A 16,629-nucleotide genomic window follows, 5' to 3' on the forward strand; every position below is an offset into this window, starting at 1 on the left:
CACCTCCCCCAATACTTTACCCATCCCTTTTTAATATACATACAATTTATGCAGGAATGGCAGTAAAGTGAATAGTTTTCCATTTTAATTACTCCTTTAAATGTTATATTCCTGGAAAATTACGCAGTGTTCAGCACAAGGAATTTTTTTGTTGCTGGTTTGGTTTTGGATTGGGTTTTTGCAGGGGAAAGGGGAGTGGGTTTTGGGGAGTTTTGGTGGGATTTTTTTTTGATGTTGCTTTTTTTTTTTGTTTTGTTCTTGGTTTTATTTTTTCCAAGGAGGTGATATCTTTTATTAATCCAGTGTACTTTGTTTTTGTGGCATTTCCTCAGAACTGTCCTTTTCAGATAAATGAGCTCAGTGTATTCACTGAGTATTTATACTTGTAAATTTTTCTAATAAAACATCTGGCAGGCTTGCTGAGGAGTCTGAAGTCAATCCTAAAGTTACCTATAAGTATAAAGTCAGTGGGAGTGTAGGAAAGAAACACCCTAATAAATCACTTGAAAATGTGATCATAAAATTAAAAAAAATACGGGTAAAAAGGTTGTTGAACTAACTTCTCTCGAAGGAGGGCATGAACAAGTATTCCTGACAGATGTGTCCAGCTTTTTTCTGAGATCTTATTATTGCAGATTTCCCAGGTCATCTATTCCAGTATCAAATGTGTATATTTAGGAAAATTTTCTTAGTGGCCAAATCACATATTCTTGCTATAATTTTGAATTTCTGACTATTTGTATTATAGTTGAAGAACAATGGGGAAGAATTTCTCTCTCCTTTTAAAGACACCTTAACTATTTCTGAGCTCTAATATCTTTCATTCTCTCTTGATGAGTCATGTTTTTTAACACCTTGGCTGTTTGTGGTGCTGTTTGGGCTCTCTGTCATCAATCTGTCTGTTAAGAGTTCTAATACCAAATGTAATTTAATTCCTTAAGTCAATATATTCAGAGTTGTTTTAGTCCTTGAAGAACAGGTTTGTACCAGCTATAATCTTAGATATCTAAGGATCATGTGAAATACATGCTGAACATGTTTTCTGTTTAGTTGGAGGTTCTGTGGTAAATTACAATATCTTAAAATCTCTGTAGTATTGTCATCTTATGTTGTTGTTGGATGATTTCTCTCTTAGCCAGAAAATGTCCTGCCATGCTCAGAGAGCTGTGTGTCTGTCCCAAAGGCCTGAAAATGCTGGTTCTTATGCTGCACCAAGAACACACCAATCTTTGTCTCTGTGGAAGGCTGCACAATGAGGGTTTTTTCATAAATACATATATAGATAAAAATACATAAAAATCTTGGTGTTCCTATTGCATTACAAGCAATATCTTCTAAGTGATCCTAATTCCTGAAAACCAGAAATGCTTCATATCAAAAGCTTGAAAAAAGAGCTGTCAAGTTCTTCTGTTTGGAAAGCCTGTCACAAAAAAATGTCCTTGGAATGAAAAAACAAGATGGACATGGAAGATAGACAACTTCAGTCATATTTCAAGCAACTGGGAAGTCTGAGATGAATATGGAGTCCTAAATATGAATATAATTCTGATTGAGATGATTCTTGTTTGATAATGTAACCTTATGAACCAACTTTCCTTAATGTTTGTACTTGTTTCAACTTGTATGTATGTGTTCAAATTTAATTAAAAATATTTGACTTGAAAGCTCTTTAGCGCCTTTCATCTAAATGTGTCAGGAATTGCAAACACTAAGAATTGTGGCAATTGTGTGGGAAGTTCATGAAGCCCTTTCCCCAGCCCTTGACAAAGGAACTCCTGCCCTGTACAGTCTTATAACTTTTTAAGAAATGGGAGAATGATTTGGTGTTTATTTGTATCCCACAGTTTGAAGGAGTCATGGATAGTGCCCACCTAGGAGTGGGCTGCAGGAGCCAATCTGAGTGCCCAGGTACCCTGGCAAAGCGAGCAAGACCTCTGAAGCAGCATTAATGTCAGTGCTGCTGAAGAAGGACTCTGCCTGCCATAACCTGCAAGATTTCACTCTGGAAATATTTCACAAGTGGACATTAATATCTTGATTGTGTGAAACTGTTGAAATGTGTCCAGAGGAAGCCACAAAGTTGGTAAGGGGACTGGAGCACCTCCCCTCTGAAGACAGGCTGAGAAGGTTGGGGCTATTCTGCCTGGAGAAGAGACTTTACAGAACCTTCCTAAAGGGGCTTTCAAGAGAGCTGAAGAGGGACAGTTACAAGGGCATGGAGTGATAAGGACAAGGGGAATGACTTCACACTGAAGAATGGTTGATTTATATTGGATATTAGGAAGAAATTTTTTCCTGTGAGCATGGTGAGGAACTGAAACAGGGTCCCCAGAGAAGCTGTGGATGCCCCATCCTAGAAGTGTTGAAGGCAAGATCGGACCAGGGCTTTGAGCAGCCTGGTCTAGTGGTAGGTGCCCCTGCCTATGGCAGGAACATTTGAAAACGAGTAATAAACTGTGTCCTCCTACGCCTCCAGTGAAGATGGTCCCTGTAGAGAGAGTCTCTTATTTCATAAACTGGAGGTGGGATGTACTGTACTCTTTAGGATATATATGATTACTGGGAGAAGGAAATAAAGGGACATGTGTGGGCACACTTAGAAAGTGAGAATTAAGGTAACAGCCAAACCAGACACACAAAATACGTTTTATGGGCTTCTCATAAAATGTGTGAAAGGGGGAAGAGATATTTACCTAAATTTAATCTGACTTTGCTCTGGATAACATGGATCTAAAGTGCAGTAAAGTATTTCCTATTGTAGACTGCAGAGTAGGTTTCTTCTTTTCCTCAGGAGACCTTTAAATTGCATGTTGAAGAAGAGTACAGCTTGCTTCTGAACACCCAGAAAGCAGAGTGTTCCTTGTCACTCTTGTTAAGTCTCAAAGGAGAGTTTCTCTGCCATGGTAAATGTTACAGTGCAGAATTCCTATCTGTAGGATCTTGGTATTACAGAGTATCTTGGAGCCCAGTGTCCTGATAAAGATAGCTGTGACACCACTGAAGTGTTTTGCAAAGAGAAAGTCAGATTTCATATGAAAATGCAGTCTCTTAACTTGGGAGGCAAGCTTGCAGAGTCGTAGAGTTTAATATTTTGGGAAGTCACATCCCTCTGTTGAGAAGTTTGACCACTTGAAATAGGCCTTTACTGAAGAGGTTTAGTTCTTGAGTCGGGAGGGAGTAGGGTTGTCTTTATTAAGATTTACCAGGAGCTTCAGGCAAGGAGACGAGGAATTTGACTTGCCCATTTAAGCTTCAAGGAACATGAACTAGAAAGTAGAAAGGCCAGACACAGCACAAGAAAGGAAGCTCTAGTTGTACAGGTTCCTGCTACCCAGTACTGCCTTTCTGGGCCATAGCTGGTGTCCAGCTGGGAAGTGCTCCTCTTGGAGCTTTGGGCCATCACAAGTTTTGTATCCCTGATACTTTCCAACAGGAGCTTTTTCTCTTGGTCTTTCTCTGCACGGTCCAGTCTCTGTTAGAATTCCCTGTTCAAAAACCCCTCAGACTGGCAGCTGAAAAGAGACCCAGGAAATTTTGCTTAAAACATTGTTTATGTCATATATCTGCAGACAGCATAAAAATGAAGGTATTTCTGAGAGTATTAAACGTGTCCATTCCAGAACCTTAATTTTGCTCTAAGTTTGACATACAGTTTTTGTTTTTTTGTTTTTTTTTTCATAATGAGTGGGTGGGTGGTTTAAAAACCATGTAGTTGTGATTCAACACTGATTCAATGTGATTCAGGTTGTGCTGTAGTCACTCCCAGTGAAATTTCATGCAGCATGGATATGGCTGAGACTCTTTGGCCAGTCCTTCTCCATGCCTCAGTTCACCTTTCAGGTGGATGAGGAGATACTTCAGTTAAGAATTGTGTTAGATGGGATTAAAGGGAATTAGCTGCTTTTTCTGCAAGGCGTTTTCTTCTTCCTGTTCTAGTTTTTCATACACCATTAGGCATAGAAGATGCTCATCACATCATGGCTCACTGAAGCAGTGTAGCAGTGTCTTTTTATCACAGGAAGGGAACTATTTCTACATTATATTTATTTATTGCTTAGTCTGGGTGCTCTTGCTTGGGTCAAGTTCGGCCTATACAAAAATTTTAGGCTGGGAAAAATAACTGAATCACTGACCAGCATCAGAAGTGTCCTTTTTCTCTGTTGTGAACTGGGAATGATTTGGCTCTTTCATCACTTTTGTAGTCTGATGTAGCTTATTGCTTTGTGTACTTTGAGTCAAAACTAGCCCATTAATATGTCTTAAGCCAGTTGTTAATGATGAGTTGTCTATTGATAGAGTGGCATTTTTTAGCCTGGTGGGAGAGCAGTTTTCTTAACTACTGCTATTCTTTAAAAAAACACAAAAAAAAAAAAAAACCACAAAACTTTTAAAGGTCCTGGAATGCCTGGAAAAAAAAAAAAAGGTCTCCAGGTGTTTCTCATTGGCATTTGACAGATTGAAAACAGATCGTCAACTGTTCAGAAGCAGTGCTTGGTCATGTCACTCGGTTGTGGGATATTTGGCAAGTGATTAGGCTTCCTATTCCCAGGTCCCCAGTCTGTCAGCCAGCTGTATCAAAGTGGTAAAGCATTTGGAGCACCAGTCAAAGAGAAATAGCTCATTATTAGGGCTTTGCTTCTAATACATGTTCCTGATAATTACAGTGAAAAAATACTTGTATATATTAGATGAAAGTCACTGTTGTTCTGTGTGGGTTTTGCCTTACATTTCTTTCTCCTTGTTATGTGGGAATCACAGCTGTCTTTGTAGATGTCTGTTTTACTACAGTCAGTTGCAGTATCAGTAAAATACAGGTTTACCTGTGCAAATCTCTATAGCTCAGGAATAGTAATTTCTCTTGTCCTGCAAGTAAAGATGAATTTAATAACCAAAAGGAGGTTTTCTTCCCTGAACTTCTGTGAGACTTTAAAGGTACTAATTTCTATAAATATTGACTTAAACTGGTAACAGATGAGGGGTTTCTCCTTTCTTATAAGAAATCAATCACAGTACTGTTTTGGACTGAGATTTCCCTACAAGATTTAAGTCTTCATCGTGCTACAGAGAATTTGAGATGTAATGCATCTCAGAAAAGCTGTCATTTTACTTCTCTGTGTTATTTTTACTCAAATAACCAGAGTTTATTTATTCCCTTATCCAGCACGCGCATCCCTTTGCTATTGGATGATTTTGAATTAGCTTTACAAAGATTACATGGATAGACACAGCATTGTGGTAGTTAATAGAAACCTGTGCAGTGAGGTCTGTGGGCTGCAAGATCACTAACAGTGCCCATGACAGTGAAGTATGGCCTTATCGAAAGGAGAATTCATAAGAGGCTGCCCTGGGACACTGCACCACTGTCCTTCTGTGTATCCTGACAATGTTATCTGTCCTCTCAGTACGGAGTATCAAATGTCTGTCACGAGTACAGAAATTAATTTAATGTCACCTGAAGACATGCAATTAATCTTTTAGAGGTTTTCATAATACCTTTACAGAAAGAGTTGCCAGTTTGGCGGATTTGGATTTTGGGGTTTAGCAGAAGATAAGGAAAATTAATTTTTCATCAGGGTTAATACAAGCTAGCAGGGCCACAAAGGCCGAGAAAAATGGTTTGGGAATTTGTCAAGTGTTGTCACTCTAGAATAATGCTGCTTAACGTCTGATAGGTGTAATCAAGAGTTGAGATTTCTATAGAGGGGGATTAATCAATTTGCTCACTACAGAATGCAAGTTGGTGATACCATTCCTTCATGGGGTTTAAGAATGAAAATAAGATTTGATCTGTCAAATTGCAGGCAGCTCTGACAGTATCAATAGGCATTTTTATCAGTACATTTTAAAGCATTTGTTATAAATAAATTTGTCCTGCTAATGTTGGTGGCTAATAAACTTCATCTTCATCATAAAACTGTCATAATGATTATGACAGAGGCTCCAGCTTGCTAAATTCAAGCAGTCCTTCATAGAATTCTGTTTTTAGAATTTGTGATCTCATGTTTGACAGAATTCTTTCTAAGTTGCTCAAAACACAGCACTGACTATATATAGATTTGTATAGTGAGAGGCTGATGAAAAACAGCCTTGATAGGTATCAGTGAATTGGTTCTAAAAGTCATGGCCATTGAATGGCATCAGTTCTTTTTGTTAATCTAGCAAACTGCAGATTCTTCCAGAGCAGAGGTTTGAAAAACATTCACCATGTAAATCAAATCCTTTTACCTCAATCTTTTGACCTTTGTTTACATACACACAGTATTTGAAATTATCTTGTTTTGGCACTGCTCACAATCTTTCAGTACTTGAAATTTGAAAGATACTTTTTATACTTTCCCCTGAACAGAACTCCTGCAACTTAAAAAAAAGCATTTTCATTACTCCAGCTTTAATTGAGTAATAGAAATATTTCTTTTTATTTTAAGAGAACCCTTTCCTAGCCAGATCTTGGGAAGGCAGATCCTTTGTGAAACTTGGAAATTTGGAGCTCAAAACTCTGGATGGTTTATAATCTAGAAATTAAGGAGTAGACAATAAGAGGAAAACATTCTTCCTTCACTGATTTTCAGGCAAAGAATGAAAATTTATTTTCTACTCAGGACTTTAGAGGAAATTTGAAGTATAAAATCAGATTGTCTTATATCAGTCAGTCAAATTGGATTGATTGTATCAATCAGTCCCAGGTCTCTATGGTCAGCTAAGGCTTTCTGCCTGGGCTCAGCATTTAGTACATCAAATTGTGTGAGACAGGCCATGATGATGAATAGATGCATCTCTGAAAAATTTAGTGTAGCTCTGTACATTGTGAAATTCTCTAGGAAAGAGAATCTATTTTGACACGAGAACTTTAATACCTCCCTCTCTTGCCACATATTTAAATCTGGGGAAGGCAGCGATGTAAGGTGATGAAAAATAACAATACAGAAATTGTCTGTAGGTAAAGCAAAAATTGATTTAAGATGAGCTAGACCTGAGACATTTTCAATAGAAGAGATGTTAGCAATTTAGTTTCTGTGATATAGATGTTATTTGGGGTAGCTACCAGTACAGCTTTAGTGGACATACCTGCTTGCCTGTAATTTGCTGTGTGTGTTGGTGCCAGCTCGTTGTGCAGCTCAGGAAGGAACATCAGGAGTCAGCATATGTACAGTCATCTGTACAACTGTGTGTCCTTTCCTCCAAAATGTCAGTGTACTCCTGTGAACATGTGGCCTGTCCATAACGTTCTGAGGTTTTGTAGCTTTAAGGCCAGAAGTTAAAAAGCTCTTTTTAGGTGTTTTGCTTGACTTGGTTCTTCATTGTTGTACCTGGAAAAGTCACTTGTTTTGCACAGAAGTTTAAAGAATGATGGTGGTGGTGAGAGTAATTCACCACTACATGGTACTACACAGGTTGTTCATTTTGGCTTGGACAGTGTTTGTCCTTGCACTGTCATGTCTTTAACCAGTGAAAAAGGAATTTACTGCTGAAATACTTGTTCTGGGTTGTTTTGCTTCTTGTCATATGTTACTTAACAGTCACATTTGGTTTTTAAAATTCTTAAGAAAGCCACCAGGTTTTTCTCTTCAGTTGAAGGGAGACTGCCTGGAACAGGAGGAACTAATGTCTTGGTGACTTGCTCAGTTCTGTTGGGCCTGGGGCACCATGTCTGACTCATGGACCTCTCTGGAGAAGCAGTGCTGCACTTTTGTCTCTGCTTCCCCTCTTTGAGTTGTCTCAAAACCAGTAAATGTTCAGAGCAGTAATGTAAAAGAGTTTGGTTGATCCAGTTGCCTTTCCTTCTTTTTGCAGGAACAACCAAAACTTGTTCCATTCCCTTTCTCTAGTATTTTCTTATTTCTGAAATGGATTATTTAATTTTAAAAGTCTAGAGCTTTCCACCTTTTCAGACTTGTAGAAGCATCTTGGTAGCAGCAAAAAACAGTGGTGGCATTTGAGACCCCAGCAGGGAACAAACCCCATCAGATTTTTCATCAGTGCAAACCAATGTGGTGTGCCTAATGCCTTTGACTCTGTTCAGTTTATACAGCTTTATTTGGTGATAATTGAGCTTGGTAGTTAAATCCTGGGTGGTTGTTGGCCATCCTAGACTTTTATGTGAAATCATTGTTTGCTTTTGAAGTTTCAGTAATGAGCATGTTGGATGTGTTTTATACCTGAGGGCTTTGCTCTCAGATGCTCTTCCGATGTGCTGGGATTGTTTTTTGGTGTGGAAAGAAATGGTTGCAAATATTTGTGATTCTCACAGCAGGCATTTAGCAGAGATTAGATTTTAACTTCCAGTTATTGCATTTAAATTCCTCCTAGAATTTTTTTGCTCCTTTTAGTTTCATCATCTTTCAGCTGCTGTAGGGTTGAATAAAAGAAATTATCTGATCAAGGCATAGAGCTTATGGTGATGTTGATACAAGAACTAATATTAAAACAAGGATTTAATGCTGGTAAGGTTTTGTGCATATGCTTGGGTTTTTCAGGAGTGCTTTTGCTTTTGTATTTTTTAATACTAATTGAAGAGAAACCAAAGGGAAAGCTTTATAATTTCTCACTAATTGCTGCTCTCAAAGGTTTAAATACAAAACTTTCCATGAAAACTTGGTGCCATTCAGTTCAGCAGTGAAAACAACCTGTTTGTGATTAGAGGTGGAAAAGACAGATGCACATTTCTGTTGCTTTCTTGTTTTGTACACTGTGGACAAATGCCATGATGAGCATTAGGATTTTTTTTTTCCTGTGACAGATTGTGCTTTTGAGTTGTAGTGCAAGGAGGTTTGAAGCTCGTTTGTCTGGGATTTTAAGTACTTGATTTCTTGAGAAATTGTAGCCTGCATATACCTTGTAGTGCAGAGACCTTGATTTAGAGGTGTAAATTCTGAACTACTGACCTTGCAAGCCTACATACCACAGACTGTTTCTTAGCTGAGGCTAGTAACCCGTCCTAACTAGGTATTTCCTTTGCTTTTCTTCAATTGAGAGAGGTACTAATTTGTATTCTTAATTAAAATTATCTTGCTACTAGACCATAAGTCTGTTCCTTCTGCACCCCTGTGTTTTCTCTCCTTATCCACAAAAAATGTGCCAGTTAGTATGAAACCCTCTGGTTTGTGGTGTGTTACAGATGCAAAAGGAATTTTGGCTTTGAATATTTAAGGGAAGGGGAAAAGAAAACCCTGTAAAAATAAAGGTGCTTTCATAATATTTTACTTTTTTCCCTTAGACACACATTCTATTTGAGGGCTTTTGTGAGGTTTCCAGAAGTTTTTTAGGGAGTTAGTCAAAGCCTTCCCTCTGCAGATGAAATGTTCACTAGTGTTTGAGGTCTAAGGTTGAAGTCCTGTCAAGGTATAGGTGCTGCTGTTGAAACCATGCAATAATACAATGCACATCATGGATGCAGAAGTACCTTTTGTCAGTCTTTGCTGGTTCATGCTCCATGGAATTTTCAGTGATTGTTCTAATCTGGACAGGCAGACACAAATTCAAGAATCACCTGTTTCTAGGAAAAAAATGAACTGTTGGGTAGAGGCAGTGGAAGGGAATAATTTCAGTTCTTTAAGGTCGTGTTTTTACTGTGCCTGATTGCACCAAGAGATATTATGGCAAGAGGTATCTTGGATGAGAGAGACACAGAGATGGTGTTTCACTGTGTTCATGATTACAAATCTATATAATAAGAGCTTTGTAAGGCAAACAAAAAATCGCCTTGAGGAACTGTTCCAAGTACAGACAGTGTCCGAGGAAAGAGACTGCTTAAAAAGCTGCTGGTATAGAAGTTAGCAGAATGAGTATGCACTTCAAAATAAATACCAGTTTTTAATTAAATGGAGGTTGGAGGTTTAAAGATGAGCAGAGCATTTTCCTAATTCTTCCAGCCTCTACAGTTCTTTGCTCCTCCTTCTGCAATGTGTATGTCTCTCATTATAATTAGAAAAAAATATATAACACATACCATAGTTCACATGTAACTTGGAAGGAAGAATTATTTGAAAAGAGAAGGAGAACATCTTGTTGCTTTGTATATGAAAAGACATTGTAATTATAATAAAGCCTGAACAAATTGAAGTGTTCTTCAGATAGCACAGATTTACTTTAGGCTGAAATTTCCAGGCTGAGCCTTTGCACGTGCCTGCCGCAGCCACCAGTTTGCTTTAGCAGGCAGAGCCCTGGACACTCTCTGAACGAGCTGGAATGTGGCAGGAGTCTGCTCAGGGCACAGGTGTGCAGTGCCTGGCCACTGAGCCGCTGTTGTGTTGTTGATTTCAGCAGGGGGGAGAGGATGCTGGCTTTTTGCACCCAGAGGGCCAACCCCAGCGGCCTCAGCAACCCCCGGAGCCGAAACAGCAGCCAGTGCGGAAGGTCACATTGACAAAGGGAATGCAGCAGCACCAACAGCAGCAGCAGGCACAGATCCATTCACCAGCTCCTCAAGGAGTCAAAAACATCCAGGGAATCCATCAAGCTAAAAAGGTGATTTTTAGATGCATATTGCTGCTAGAATTTCACTGTCTAGCTGTGTTGCTCTATTAATAACCGGCATTCTGTTTGACAATTGCTAGTGCAGGGCTGCATGACCCAGGAGATGCATAATTGCATATAAAGCTTTTAATCTACAGAGACTTGTTTGTACCCAGCATAGACTGGCAGTGCCTGCAGGTTGCTTCATCTGCTGGTGTTCTGGCCAGCTCAGCACTCCCTGGGGAAGTGCACATGTCCTGTGACTGGAGGAGATGGTAACCAACGTGCTTTCTGGCTTTAAAACCAAGTGGTTTCTTGAAGTTGTGCTTAAGATTTTATTTTGGCTGTTTCCTGCAAAAGTAGGAGCACACAGTAACTGTTTCAGGATGCTCTTTGCTGGATCCCCAAAGCTGGTATCATTCAAAACAGTTGGTGATCTTGTAATTTGATTTTTGCACTGATAGGGGAGGTCAGGGTGGCAGCAGTATGTGCCTTCTCTGCATTTTCAAGCTGGCACACTCCTTGAAAGTAGCTGGCATTTTGGCTTTTAAGTTAGTTCTTGGTTTTGAACTGCTGGCCATAATCTCCCTGCTTCATATAAGGATGAAGTTTCATTGCTGATGTTGAAGGGTATGTAAAGTTATTTCCCATCATAGGCCTTCCAAGTAGGAATCAAGAAACTGTTGAATGTTGACTCAGTGTTAAGTGTTAACTCTGTTAAATGTTTGTTACTCTGTTTCATTGTTATTTTTCTACTCTCTGACTGTTCAACATTTAATTTGCAAGAATTAAATCAATGCTTTCCTGCTCCAGAGTACAGGGGAGAGGAACTTAGCAAAAAGTCATTTTGAAGTTATTTAGCCTTATGCGAATAAAACTCCATACTGGTAACAGATCCAAGAGTTGGTAGCAGTAGAGATTGAAGGTGCTTGGAGCACTTTGCTGATCTTGTGAGTGCATTAAATTTAACTATGGGTTGAGAATAGAAGAAGGAGAGGAATCACTTGTTGGGTTTTTTTTGTCCATACTGAAAATGTGGAAACACATGCTGCTGATGTGATCACTGTTGAAAACTAGGTTATATGTTTCTGTCTGAGATCCTCCACTGCTTGATTGATCAATCTGTGCTAGAGCTGAGGCTTCTAGGATGAATATATTATATATAACTCAGTATATAACTTGTTACTTTGCCAAAAGAGGTTTGCATAAGCAGTGGGATGAGTATGTTAGAAAGCAGCCTTTCAAACTGGCAAACAGCAACGAGCTGTTTTAAATCACCATGTACTTTAATCAAGTCTTCAAGTAAATAGCCAACTTTTATATCCTCTGTCAAGTGCAGCAAGCAGAGTCAGTGGGTAAGTAAATCAAAATACTGTTACTTTTGTTGTTGGCAGGTCATTATGCACGGCAGAGGCAGAGGAGTAGCAGGCCAGATGGGCCGAGGACGCTTGATGCCAAATAAACAGAACCTGCGAGTGGTGGAGTGCAAACCTCAGCCCTGTATTGTGTCAGTTGAAGGGCTTTCTTCATCAACTACTGATGTCCAACTGAAAAACCTGCTGATGTCAGTGGGACCCATTCAGGTAGGTCAACCTTGGTTTATCATTTTTGTGCCAAAAGGCTTTCATTCCAGAAAGCTCAATTAATTCCCTGACACTAAATACAATGCGTGTTTATTGGTAATTTATGTTTGAAGGCACCCCCACCCACACAAGCTACACCTGGTAGCAAAGACAAGCACGTGATGATATTGCAGCACAGGAGGCACAGTAGGATTTTGCTAACCATCACATTCCTGCTGCAAAATTCTCCTTCGTTTTGGAGTTCCTGTGCTATCTCTGTAATTTTTGTAGGCAAAACAAGCCTGTCCATTCTGTGAGGTTGTTAAAAAGCCAGATGGTCATATCAAAGCAAATGTATTTTGGGTGCTGTCCTTGTTTATTGTTGACTTGTACCTACTCTCCTTTTTGACATTTACCTTTTCCTGTCACTGCAGTCCTGGGGTACAAGCACCTAATGACCCAGTGGACATTTTATACTGTGTAGCATCCTCTACTTTTTCAGAGGAAAACACAGTCTTTTTTTAGAGGATTTTATTGATCCTTAATTTTTGAGAAGGTTTTCTTTGGTAGGGGCCTGTGGGCAAGGTTATGACATGCACACACTGTTTTATCTGCTGTGCAGCTTCTGTTCACAACCTGCCTCCTGAACTGATGTGTCAGTTAAATGACTTGAGGAAAGCAGGAGGTTTTCAAAGCAGTGAAAAGCTTAGGAGGCCCTAACTTACCGTTACTGCATTTAAAAATATCAAGTCAATGAATCATGAAAAATACAGGTGAGAATTTTTTTTCCTTTTGACAGGAACAACATTTTCAGGCAAATGCAATGCATGAATTGGAGGTGTTCTGTGAGACTTCTTTATTACTAGGATCATCTCTGTGTTGCAAAACAGACTGTTCTCCTAAAAATGAACTCTCTGCCTCACTTCTTCCTAATTTAGTAAATGGAATAATGCTGAATTATTTACGTCATCAATTCAGAGAGGTTTAATTTGTTTGGGAAAGCAAAACTACCTTCACAAAATACTTTGTGCCTTTGTGTTCTGTAGTACTCTAGGAAATTATTCATGCAGTTCCAAAGTACATTTGTTCAGTGTTTACTTGCTAAATCTTGCATGAGAATATTAGAAGATTAATAGAAACCCTGCAAGGAAATCTCACAATTGAGAGAAGTTACTGAGAATGTGCTAAAAAATTTATTCAGTACTTGCTGTTTCATAGCGGACTCCAAACCCTGGTCTCTCAATCCAGTGTCACAGACCTTTAGAAGCATGTACATACAGGAGAAAAAACTATGACTAATTTTCTAGTGGGATTTGATGCATATCTATGCCCTCCAGAACTTGTGTTCTTGCAGCAACATCAACTGTACCTTTCTGAAATTATGCTTTCTGAATCACCATCCATTTTCCTTACAAGAAATCTAGAAGTAGTACTTGAACAAGGTGCTTGAATTTAGTTAATGATGCTAATTCTGCACTTGAATTTCAAGTCTGGCTTGTAGAAAGCTAGAAATTTCATGGCTTCTTTGAGACTAAATGATATTTCACAAGTGTGAATGGTGAGGTATGCAGGAAAAAAGTGATGTTTTGTAGGAAGAATATGAGACTGGTTCTAGCATCTGTAATACTTAAGGTTTTTGATTTTGTTTTTTAATTATACCCTGAGAAGTGTTAATGCACCAAATGAGGAAGATGCAACAACAATTTTAAGTGACTTGAAGGACAAGAATGGAAAACAGAATGCTTGAAAATCTACATTGTTGCTGTCAACAGCAATTAGTTTTATGCAGGTAGTGCTAGATTTTCAAAGAGGTCAATATCCTGAAGTACAAAAGTGGATTTTCTCCTGGCTGTAAATTAATTTTTTAACTCTTGTTTGTGCTTAGTGCTGCACAAAATCCCCTGCAGCTGGGAGGGTCAGGAGGCTCTGATAGCAAAGGGAGACTCAATTATTTCCTCATTCTTCCTTTAGTATGTGTTTCATGTAAGGGATTTTGCAGGGAGGAGTGCTGAGTGAGCTGCTGAAGAGAGCCCAGTAGTGGCTGCTTTCCATGCAGGCTTTGGGGGTTCCTGTATGAGGACAGTGTGTGGGTCCATGGACTGCAGCAAACAGTTCTTGGGTACTGCAGAGCTCTGGTCCTCTGATATGAAGTGTTACAGCTTGATGGACTGAAATAGGAGGAATTTGGGGAGATGGCAGTTGTGAGAAAATAGCAAGGGATGAAATTTTAGCTGCTTTTTTTGAAATTAGGCTGAGATGCCCAAGTTTTTAGCTGGTTTTTGATGGAGCTGAAGAAACAGTAAGAGGAGGGAAAGGAGAGTCAGTTCTATCTGACTCAATCTTTAAGATGTAGAATATCCTGTCTTCAGCTGTTGACTATATTCACCACAATTTTCCTTAAGGAGCTGAACTGTTTTGAGATGAAGATTTTTCATTTTATTTGTCTCCAGGGGAAATAAGTGTGTTGAACTCATGCTAATTTTTTGCAATTGTAAAGGAAATTTAAATCTGAATCAAAATTTAGGGAGTTCTCTTCATGTCTGGATGGTGTCCTGAAATGACACACATCCAAGCCCCAATGCTTGGTTAAAGGTAAGGATTCACAAACTGTGGGACACAGCCCTCTGATGTTAAACAAGCTGCTTTAAAACAGCATGTAGACACAGCTCAGAAATCCAAATAAATCCAAGTGTATCAATTTCTGCTGCAGTCAAGATTTGAATGTGGGAGTGGCTGAGACAGAGCTCCCAGAGAGGAGGAAGAAATCCAAGGATTTCCTTGTCTTTCACAAGAACAGACCACAAGCACTTGTCCCACCTGGTACAGGACCTCTGCTTCATCTTCACCTTCCATGCTGGGGCATCTGTAAAGCAACTGATCCCACACCAGCTCTTGGTTCCAAATATCCTGAATTTGTTTTAGTGTGATCATCCTGTGTGTCTTTCCTCAGAAAGTGAATCTTTGCTGGCATAGCAGTTTTAATTTGTGGGAAAAGTCTATAATCTATCAATGGAGTTAACAAGGGGGAAGAGATTACTTTGTTTTTCTGGGTCCAAAAGGCTTGGGGTTTTATTTTTAGCTTTTTCTTGTCAGTATCATTCTCGAGGTACAAGTACCTTGCACAAACCTTGGGAAAGGAAGTTAAAAACTTCCTTCAGTTTATGATGTTCAATGCTCCCAGCTTTGCCATCAGCATGCATTAGGGTGTTTGTGAGTCACAGTTTGGGAATTACTGAGCATGTATAAGACAGGATGGGGGAAACTTGAAGTTGGAAATTTGGCATTTTTCCCTTCCCATACCCTAGAAATTGAGAAAATTATATTTTCCCATGTATAACCTTTGAAATACCTTCTGTTGCCTAATCACTGAAAACTCTTTCATTCTCATCCCTGCTTCACTAGAGGTGCTCTGTTATTAACATAGGGGAAAAAATACCATTAAGATTCTCAAGACATTAAATATAAAAAAAATCTTTGGGGCTCCAGGAACATCCCCTTTGTTATAGTTGCCTTTTACAACTCAAACATGATGAAATTAGCAGAAGTGCTTCCTTCCAGCATACACTTTGCTGTCATACTCTTTCTGGAGAGGATAAGTTTTCAGAAGCAAATAATGTACCTGTAGTAAAATTTCATTGCTGATCCTAAAATAATTGTTATAAATAAAATTATGTATTCCAAAGTGTTGGAAAGGACAGGAGATTTCTGTGCACATCACCAAACTAAAGCCTCCTGAGGATAGTGGTGGAGCAGTGACATTCAATGCACATCCAGCCAGAACCACTTGGCAAAGCAGATTACTAATAATTTCCAAAGGTCATGAGAAACAGCACTTTGGGTGTTTTTTTTTTTTCCTCTTGAATCCAGGTTTAATGTTTATACTGTCTAAAGAGATTTGTGTTCAACTAGTTATTGCCACCCTAAGATGAACTGAGTTTTTTTGGGATGGTGGCAGGTAGAATAGACTGTTTTCTAGATCTCCAGGTAATGTGAGTACTGAGGGAATTGTTCTGTGGAGGTATTCCGTCATCATCATCTTTAATCATGTTTTATTACATCAAATTGATGCAAATGTAAAACATCAGTGCAAAAACTCTGAAGATTTAAGATTATAAATTCTGATGCTTAAAAAAAGAGAAAATGGGAAGATACAGTGTTGTATATCAGAGGTTGGGATTGCAGGTGTACTTTGAGTAGTTCTACAAATAAGGGTTTTGCTCTGCTAACGCTGTCATTTGTGGTCTGGGAAAGGAAAAGCAATTCCAAGGCTGATGTGCCTAGCTTTGCTTTCTTGGAGTGACAGTGCTACCTAGTGCTCAGCTGCTGCAAAGGCAGCCCCAGGAGCCCCCTGCCCTGACTGCCTGCCCTGCTGCTGGATCTATCTGAGGCCACAGAGGCACGGTGGAATTGCCATGCATGCACACACCCAGAGCATGGGTGCCCCTGCAGGTCAGCAGGGAGGTTCTTTGACATAAGGTGACCAGGAGACCACTGTGGTCTTTCTTCTTGGGAAAACATTTTCAGCTGTGGCAGAGGCTGTGGGAGAAGAAATGGCCAGTCCTGCTCCATCCCTGGGGCTCGGGGAAAAGAAGAGCAGCTCCATCATGAGCCTGTC

General features: G+C 39.4%; 1 protein-coding gene across 6 annotated transcripts in view; it reads left to right on the forward strand.

Moving 5' to 3' along the window:
* Nucleotides 1-16,629, forward strand: part of RBM33 (RNA binding motif protein 33) — a 98,394-nt gene that overhangs the window by 71,798 nt on the left and 9,967 nt on the right. For 2 of the 6 annotated variants that reach the window (XM_021526558.3, XM_085563541.1), the window contains exons 16-17: nt 10,264-10,464; nt 11,847-12,035. In XM_021526558.3, the coding sequence (XP_021382233.2) occupies nt 10,264-10,464; nt 11,847-12,035 (390 nt within the window). Of the gene's footprint in view, nt 1-1,135; nt 1,665-10,260; nt 10,465-11,846; nt 12,036-16,629 lie in introns of those variants that run through there. The other 4 variants (XM_021526557.3, XM_021526559.3, XM_021526561.3 and 1 more) reach the window with 3 other exon arrangements.

Source organism: Lonchura striata, chromosome 2, assembly GCF_050655825.1.
Source record: "Lonchura striata isolate lonStrDom1 chromosome 2, ASM5065582v1, whole genome shotgun sequence".
NCBI lineage: Eukaryota > Metazoa > Chordata > Aves > Passeriformes > Estrildidae > Lonchura > Lonchura striata.